General features: G+C 40.0%; 1 protein-coding gene across 1 annotated transcript in view; it reads right to left on the reverse strand.

Moving 5' to 3' along the window:
• LOC124775019 (E3 ubiquitin-protein ligase listerin) overlaps positions 1-4,186 on the reverse strand; it is a 154,491-nt gene extending 150,305 nt beyond the window's left edge. Inside the window, exons 1-2 of the mRNA XM_047249782.1 lie at positions 4,025-4,186; positions 3,716-3,922 (exon numbers count right to left, since the gene is read on the reverse strand). Of these exons, the coding sequence (XP_047105738.1) occupies positions 3,716-3,922; positions 4,025-4,072 (255 nt within the window). The 5' untranslated portion in view covers positions 4,073-4,186. The remainder of the gene's footprint in view (positions 1-3,715; positions 3,923-4,024) is intronic.
• Between the last annotated feature and the right edge of the window lie 5,692 nt (positions 4,187-9,878).

The raw sequence follows: 9,878 nt of genomic DNA on the forward strand, positions 1-9,878 counted from the left end.
GCATTTCAGTACAATTTTCACTAGTGATGGTTACTTTCATTTAAAAAGGGCCAATAATGCCTCTGCTGCATACTGAAGCCCAGAGAGCAAATCTAGGAGAATACAGTAGTTCCACTTTACATACACGGGGATTCTTAGAATTATCAAAAATCACCAGTTTTGTTTGTTCACAACTTCACTCAGGTGGAAACGTGTTTCAGCTATCATCACACCCTTCAATATAAACCATTGTGAGAATTTGGTTTGCAAAGTCAGCCCTCTGTAACACAACTCATACAGGCATGGCCTGGAGGCTTTGGCTTTTAATGGAAACATCTAAGCCCTGCCTCAGTATTTACTGTGTGCTGGAATGTTTCAAACCAGTCTCCACTGCAATTCTTTGGATGGATTTCCTTGGATTTTGCTGAATAACTCTAGAAAACATAACAAAATTTTCAGGTGTAACCACAGTTTGCCTGGGGGGGGGGGGGGGGGGGGGCAACATTTCCTGTTAGATTTTACAGCAGGTCCTTTTGGAATATTAAATCACATTTGAATACTGTGCCTTGTTGCCATGGAACTATTTTCTAAGCTGTGATATCCAGCACCAGAAGAACATGATGATCAATGGAATATATGATTTCAAGGTCTTCCTTCAATACGCTACCCACCATTCATGTTTCAATGGCAGAAATGATCGTTCTGAGCTGTGGTACATCATTTACAGGCACTACGTATTGTGATCATAGAGCCACCTGTTAGCAGCTTTTCAAACTATTTCAAAAAGTTCTGAATAAAATTCTTACAGCTTTCATAATAAACATTTAGTTTTTAAGATATTTAATGTTGAATTCAGAGACTCCTTTACTGGACATTCTATAATTGTAAATACACTGATCCTGATGTTGCCTGTAACTTACTCTTAAGCATCATGCAACATTTCAGTTTATTGTAATAGGTTAACAGTGCAACAAGAATAACAAAGCAGTTAATGACAGCAACTGATCATGTGCTAACAGATTGAGACAAAGAAAACTGTAATGTTGGTGTAGTAGATCTAAGATTATCTGACTACTTAAGTAAAACTTTACACTAAAAGTGGCTACAATAGAAATAAAGCAAATGCATGTCTACAGATGAATATTTTCTAAACCAAAAAGGGTAAAAGTTATGCATCTGACCTTGCTGTCAATTTTCAATATGGTGTACACATAAACATTAGGCCTCACCACCAGTCAATTTGTTACCACATTCACTGGCTTCACCAACTAGCAACCAAATTGTCACCTTTCAATCAAACTCAGACCTCGAGCTGGACTACAGATCAGTCTGTCATCCCACCAAAATTTCCGGGGGAGGGGGCTCCAATTTGTAAATTTAGCTACAAAAAGGCATGTGTTTGTCAAACAAACAGCAGATCAAACATGGGAAGTAAAAAACACAGAGGTAGATGCAAATGAAAAATTCAAAAATTTCATGACACTAGTGAAACTAAAATTTGGCAACATTTCATGACACTTTTAAAACTAAAATTTGACAGCATTTCACAGCACTATTCAACTATTTGACAAGGCTTTTACTAAATTATTTTGTCCATTATCAACAGTGGAACAATACAAATGGGTGACCAAAGATTTAAAAAAATCATCCCAAACACTGATGTGCCTCAGTTCCATAAGAAACAGCCCATCTAATCCGCTTTCTCACACTTTTATAAACAGTAGGCCTGTAGGCAAATATACATGAAAGTTTTGCTTGCAGCAAACAAGGCTCATATTTTCAAACTGATACTCACCACTCAAAACAAAAACAATGTAGGTAACAGAAAGATGAATCACTCAAATGAAAAATTAAGGACAAGGGGACACTACTAAAAAATCCAAAATATATGACAAAATATACAGACAGCTACTATTTAGAGGAACAATATTATATGGAAAATTTCAAACAGCCCCTTAAGTCAAAAGCTGAATAAGTGTGTGCCACATTCAATACTATTACTGCCCACAACAAAGGAGGAAGTCTACAAAGCAATTTGCAAATGGAAAAATGAAATTTCAGTAAGTTTGAACGAAGTACAAACTTGTTCACTTTAGCAGAGTACAGACAACCTAACATCATCATTACTGACCATGATAAATCAATCATTCACACAGAGCTGCTTTCTTAATTACTTAAAATATGCTAAATTACTGCCTCTCTTCAAAACTGAATATATTTACAGGAAATTACAGGCCACTCTCACTACTCCCATGCTTTGCAAAAATAATAGAAACTATTGAGAAAACGAAACATTTGAACTATTTAAATAAATACAACGTTTCCAATGATCAGTTATGTTTACAATCACGGATAGGCACCAAGACAGCAACATTATATCTAACTAAACATGTACTAGAAGCACCTGACGTTAGTAAAGCATTTGACACAGTGGTGCACTAAATAACATTAGATGTGAATTAGTGGGCAACAAACAATAAAGTCACACTTAATGTAAAGAAAATAAGTACTACGAACTTCCACATAAACAAAACTCCAATTACAACAATGTGAAAATAAATAATGAAAAGTTTATGGAAAACACAAAATTCCTTGGAATGGATGTTGACAGTTAAAAGTGGGAATAGCGTGTAAAAATACTTACTAACAAAATCTCTACAGCATGCTATGCTCTTCGAATTCTTACACCAGCACGCGATATCTCATGTATCAGATCAGCTGGTAACATGAGAAATACAATGGAAAATACAAGAGCAACACCACTGGATGCTTTCAGAGCTCTAAGCCCTCCCAAATGTAACCGAGCGAGGTGGCGCAGTGGTTAAACACTGGACTCGCATTCGGGAGGACGACGGTTCAATCCCGCGTCCGGCCATCCTGATTTTGGTTTTCCGTGATTTTCCTAAAATCATTCCAGGCAAATGCCGGGATGGTTCCTTTGAAAGGGCACGGCCGACTTCCTTCCCCACCCTTCCCTAATCCGATGAGACCGATGACCTCACTGTCTGGTCTCTTTCCCCAAACAACCCAACCCTCCCAAATGTAGTTTTGTGATTTAAAGGCAAATGACTTCGAGTACACACACTACAGTTAGAAACCATTACATGTACTGGCTATCTTCAAACTGACACTGATAATATAACCAGTCACTGTGGTTGGTTCGTGTGGGAGGAGGGGACCAAACAGTGAGGTCATCGGCCCCATCAGATTAGTGAAGTATGGGGAAGGAAGTCGGCATTGCCCTTTCAAAGGAACCATCCAGGCATTTGTCTGAAGCGATTTAGAGAAATCACCAAAAACCTACATCGGGACGACTGGACACGGGTTTGAACTTTCATCCTCACGAATGTGAGTCCAGTATGCTGACCACTGCACCACTTCACTCGGTCCAGTCACTGTGGTGTTGACGGATGGGAATTTGGTTTGTGAGGATCAATTTCTTTTTCCAACGGTAAAAGATGGGGAGGGGTGGTGCAGTGCACGAGAGGAAGGGAATAGTCGTTCCTGGCTGGGTACAATGATGTACCTTCCGCAGATACACGTAGCATGAATGGACACTGCGTTACAGAAAGTCATGTTTAAAACATAAACGAAGCTACATTTATAAATTAAATAAATCACCGCAATGTTTTATGGTCATCTGTATTCTTGTCATTGTAGCAACAGATTGTGATCACCATTGGGCACCTTACAGATGATTGGAGTAATTCACTTTGGAAGCACATTGGCAACTTACTTTGAGTCTTGTCGTTGAATCTTTCTTGCTCATTTTCTTCAGTACTAACTGAAAGTTCACGTCAATGTTGGGGTCAACATCTTCATGGCTTGGTGCTGTAAATCCAGATAGTGCTGGAATGTAGCCACACTCTTTGACAGCATCGAAACCGGGGAAATTTGGCGTGGTATTTGCTAGCAGTGCAGCACTTCTACCACTGCTTGATGGCTGTAAAGTAGAAAAATTGATTATATTAGTTACGTTCCGGAAACATGGAAAATTAAAATACGCAAACACCATACGTACTAACCATAATGTTTAATTACTTACCCGAACATTATTCTTCGTCCTTTGGGCTTGTTTATGTTTACCTCCCATAGCTGAATCTAATTTCAATCTATTACTGAAAATAATGTTTTCTGACACCAACAAAGATTTCGCATATGCAAAATTTGTAAATAAAAACTAACCTACACGAATTCAGAAATCATCTTTGACAGCGAGCCAAAGAGTTTCGCAGAGACATATTCTGTGAGTGACGAAAGAGAGTATGTTCAAGGTCGATTCTCACTTGACGGAACAGGGCGTTCCACATTGTCAAATGTCAGGTAATTACTGGCCGGTAGACTGTTCGTAAAGAGCTCCGTTTTGGTGCCCTCATTCTCCGGATTAATTCATGAAACTGATCTCGAATCGGTGGGCGGGTGTTACGTAATTGGTGACAGGACGTGTACTTGTGGTTTAAACGCCAATTCACAATGGTCGTCACGTTAAAACATTTCACAATGCCCCTCAAATGGCGACATTCCCAAAGGCCGTCAACTGACCGTCAGGTGTTGTCAGTATTTCTCGGGAGGAAAGTTTTGACGATGACGTCCGTTGACATCGGAAGTTAATCTATATTGGTGGATTTTGCACTTTGGTGACTTCCTAAACTTAATGCAATCATTGTGCTTTGCCTTCATCTACATCTAGATCTACACTCCTCAAACCACCATGAAGTGCATGGTACGTCCCACTGTACCAGTTATTAGAGTTTCGTTCTGTTCCATTCACATATGGAGCGCGGGAAAATTGATTGTTTGAATGCCTCTGTGTGTGTGCTGTAATTATTCTAACCTTATCTTCACGAACCCTGTGTCAGCGACACGTAGGGGATTTAGTATATTCGTAGAATCGTGATTTGAAGCTGGTTCTTGAAGTTGTGTCACTAGACTTCCTCAGTACAGTTTATGTCTATCTTCAAGAGTCTTCCTGTTCAGTTCTTTCAGTATCTCTGTAACACTCTTCCATGGATTAAGCAAACCTATGGCCATTAGTACTGCCCTTCTCTGTATACACCCAATGTCACCTGTAAGTCCTATCTGGTACAGGTTCCATACACAAGAGCAATATTCTAGAACTGGTCGTATGATATTTCTAAGCAATCTCCTTTGTAGACTCATTGCACTTTCCCAGTATTCTACCAACAAATCACCAGATTTACCCGTGACTAAACTTATATGATCATTCCATTTCATATCCCTATAAAGTGTTGCACCCATGTATTTGTAAGAGGTGGCTGAGTCCAATAGTGAGTCACTTACATCATAGTCATAGGATATGTTTTTTTTCATTTTGTGAAGTGCACAATTTTATATTTCTGAACATTTAAAGCAAGTTGTCAATCTTTGCACCTCTTTGAAATCTTATCAAAGTCAGGCTGAATATGTATGCAGTATTTTTCATATATTACTTCACTCATAAACTAAAGAGCTAAAGAAACTGGTACATCTGCCTAATATCGTGCATGCCCCCCTCCCCCCCCCCCGAGTGCACAGAAGTGCTGCAACATGCTGTGGCATGGAGTCGAATAACGTCTGAAGTAGTGATGGAGGGCTGTCCATAAATCCGTAAGAGTATGAAGGGGTGGAGATCTCTTCTGAACAACACGTTGCAACGCATCCCAGATATGCTTAATAATGATCATTTCTGGGGAGTTTGGTGGCCATCGGAAGTGTTTAAACACAGAAAAGTGTTCCTGGAGACACTCTACAGCAATTCTGGACGTGGGGAGTGTCGCGTTGTCGTGTTGGAATTTCCCAAGTCTGTCAGAATGCACAATGGACATGAATGGATGCAGATGATCAGACAAGATGTCAGACATGATGCTCATGTGCATGTCAGATACCAGAGTCGTATCTAGACGTATCAGGGGTCCCATGTCACTCCAACTGCACATGCCCCAAACCATTACACATCCTCCACCAGCCTGAACAGTTCCCTGCTGACATGCAGCGTCCATGGATTCATGAGATTGTCTCCATACTCGAAGACGTTCATCCACTCGATACAGTTTCAAACGAGACTCCTCCAACGAGGCAACGTGTTTCCAGTCATCAACAGTCCAATGTCCATGTTCACGCGCCCAAGCGAGGCATAAAGCTTTGTGTAGTGCAGTCGTCAAGGGTACATGAGTGGGGCTTCTGGACCGAAAGCCTATATCGATGATGTCTCGTTGAATGTTTCACACGCTGACACTTGTTGATGGCCCAGCATCGAAATCTGCAGCAATTTGTGGAAGGGTTGCTCTTTTGTCACACTGAACGATTCTCATCAGTCGTCATTGATCCTGTAAATGCAAGATCTTTTTCTGGCAGCAGCGATGTCGGAGATTTGATGTTTTACCGGATTCCTGACATTCACGGTACACTCGTACGGGAAAATCCCCATTTCATTGCTACCTCGGAGATGCTGTGTCCCATCGCTCGTGCGCCGACTATAACACCGCGTTCAAACTCACTTAAAGCTTGGTAACCTGTCATTGTAGCAGCAGTAACCAATCTAACAACTGCGCCAGACGCTTGTTGTTTTATGTAGGCGTTGTCGACCACAGCGCCGTATTCTGCCTGTTTACACATCTCTGTATTTCAAGATACATGCCTATACCACTTTCTTTGGTGCTTCCGTTTAGGTAACTGCATCATCTGCAAACAGTCTCAGGTTACTATTAATATTGTTTGCGAATTCATTAATAGGCAACATGAACAGCAAGGATTGCTACACACTTCCATGGGGTACACCTAAAGGTACTTCTACATCTGATGACGACTCTACAGCCAAGATAATATGCTGCATCTTCCCTACCAAAAATTCCTTACTCCAGTACAAATTTCACTTGATATTCCACATGAACGAACTTTTGACAGTAAGCGGAGGTGTGGTACTGAGTCAAATGCTTTTCAGAAGTCAAGAAATACTTAAATACCTGACTTCCTTGATACAAAGGTTGTAGTATGTCATGTAAGAAAACTATGAGTTGGATTTCACATGATCGATGTTTCCGGAATCCATGCCAGTTGGCACAGAGGGGGTTCTTCTGTTCAAGATACCTCATCATGTATGAGCTCAGAATATGCTTTGAGACTCTACACAACTCAATGTCAAGGATATTGGACAGTAGTTTTATGGATCATTCCTACCCTCCTTATAGGCTGGTGTGACCTGTACTTTCGTCCAAATACTTGGCACTGTGTTCTGTTCAAGAAATCTATGATAGATTATAATTGGAAGAGGGATTAACTCAGTTAAAAATTCATTATAGAATCTGATAGGGATTCCATTGGGCCTTGGAACTTTGTTCAGTTTTAACAATTTCAGCTCTTTCTCAATGCCACTGACACTAATACTGATTTCACTCATCTTTTCAGTGGTATGAGGATTAAATTGGGTCAATTCTCCAGAGTTTTCCTTTATAAAGGAACGTTTAAAAAAAGAGTTAAGCATATCAGTTTTTGCCTTGCTAGCTTCAGTTTCAGTTCCTGTCTCATTCAATAGGGACAGGGCACTAATTTTGGTGCCACGAACAGTCTTCACATAAGACCAGAATTTCTATGGGTTTTGTGAAAGATCATTTGACAATATTCTGCTGTGGTAGTCACTGAAGATTTCACGTATTGCTCTCTGTTTTGACAGCCAAATCTATTTCATTCAGCAAATCTCGGTCTATAGTCCCACACTTTGTTTTACACTTATTGTCCAGTAATCTATGTTTCTTTAGAAGTGTCTTTACAGCACCTGTAAACCAAGGAGTGTCCCTCTCATTATGAACTGTTCTACTGGGTACATATCTGTCCAGCACATGGTCAATGATTCTTTTAAATTTGAGACATAGTTCCTCTACATGCTCCTGCCATGTCCTGAAAGTTTCAAGTCTTATTGAGATATGATACTACTGATTTTTTTATCTAGTTTACTGAACATATATCTCTTTCTACTTGTTTTAGCTGTCCTTCATACTTTGGTAATCATTGTTGCTACAAATGCATCATGATCGTTGATACCAGTTTCGATGTGGACATCCTCAAAGAAGTCAGTTCTGTTTGTTGCCAATCGATCCAATATATTTCCATCATGAGTGGAGATCTGAACTATTTGTTCTAGGTAGTGTTCAGAGAAGGCGTTTAGTAATGTCTTGTCACACCCACCACAAACAAAACTATAATTTTCCCAATCGATCGTTGAATGATTAAATTAGTTTAGTAGGCGATACAAAGATCCATTTACTATTTTATGACCATCCCTGATTCTAAGTCTTGCTCAAACAATATCATATGCAGCGATAAATTCTAATTGGTGGATTTGAGTTTTTTGTCTACTGTGAGGAATACACCACCTCCATTTCGCATTAGCCTATCCTTTCGATGTATCCTTAAATTTTACGCAAAACTGTCAGTGTTATCAATTTTAGGTTTTAACCAGCTTTCTGTACTAGTACAGTGTGAGCTTCCCTGCTTTTCAGGAGCACTTCAAACTCTTGCACTTTGATGCAAGTGCTTTGGCAGTTAACCATTAAGAGTTTAGTACTCTCACCTGTGGGAGATAGTTCCTTCAATATTACAATGATACGTCTGGGTTTCCTACAGTTATCGTTATCCAAATTGGATGTGGAGTCATCTATTCTAAATTTTAGGCGCGCTCTACAGTTACCAGTTCCATGGCGCAAACCCAAGAAGTCGCAGCCCAGTTTGTCACAGAACCTTTGAAGTCTCTAGTTCAGTCCTTCCACTTGACTCAGAATCAAAGGGGTGTGATCACTTCTGGCAACAATTCTCCAAGTTGTGAGCTTTATTGAAACTCCATGCTCAAGGCCGGTCTCCTCTACTTCTCTGCCAGTCGCTGGAATGATCCAAGTTCCAACATGTGCCACAATCTGCAGTTGGTTGCATCCTGTTCCAGCAATGGATGCTGGAATAGCTTCTTCAACATGTTGAATGAGGTCCCCAGGCACCTGCTGTCCTTTCCTGTCCCTTGCTCCTATTTCCCTAAGGATTCCATCATTCGCTGCCATTTGAACTACCGACAGTTAAAAGACCCCTTCTTGTTTTTGCCTCCTCCTGCCACTGAACAAAACAGGTTTCCCAAAAACACCATAAATGATCGTATTTTCCTCCTTCATTAGACCTGACTTTTTCACTTAAAATGTTATTTAATCGAAACTGCCTCATCGACTATATTATTAATATACAGTTTGGCCATCAGCTCTGTTCGCTTATTATAAAACCTAAATAATTTTTCGCTTTCAAATGTCTGACCTCTCTCATGAAGGAACATTTAATGAAAGTTGGATTTTATATATAAATAAACATGCGTATTATTGCACGGATTTTTCACTTAGCTGTTTCTGTACCGATTTTTACACTGGCATGCCGAAGAAGAACGCTTCAGCTTGAGCGTATCCTGGTCAAAATTGCGAAAATGTGCAGCGCCCAAAAAAGTACTTCTTCTGTATGTTGCAGCTAGCAATGCACCGTGGCAAATTTCAAATACTTTTCCATAAAATGTTTCTTCACGAGCGAGGTCAGACATCTGACAGCGAAAAGTTATTTAGGTTTAATGATAACAGAACAGAGCTTATGGGCACACTGTATATAAATAACATAAGTTGCCAAGGCAGTTTCGATTAAATAACATTTTAAGTGAAAAAATCAGGTCTAATGAAGGAGGAAAATATGGTCATTTATGATGTTTTGGAAAAACCCATTTTGTTCAGCGCCAGGAGGAGGTGAACACAGAGTTAGGGGTCTATTAACCATTAGTAGTTAAAATGTACAGCAAACGATGGTACCCTTAGGCAAATGGCAGCAAGGGGGAGAAAAGCACAGCAGGTGCCTGGGGGCCTCATACAACATGCTGAAGAAGCTGT

This window comes from Schistocerca piceifrons, chromosome 1, assembly GCF_021461385.2.
Source record: "Schistocerca piceifrons isolate TAMUIC-IGC-003096 chromosome 1, iqSchPice1.1, whole genome shotgun sequence".
In the NCBI taxonomy this organism is placed as follows: domain Eukaryota; kingdom Metazoa; phylum Arthropoda; class Insecta; order Orthoptera; family Acrididae; genus Schistocerca; species Schistocerca piceifrons.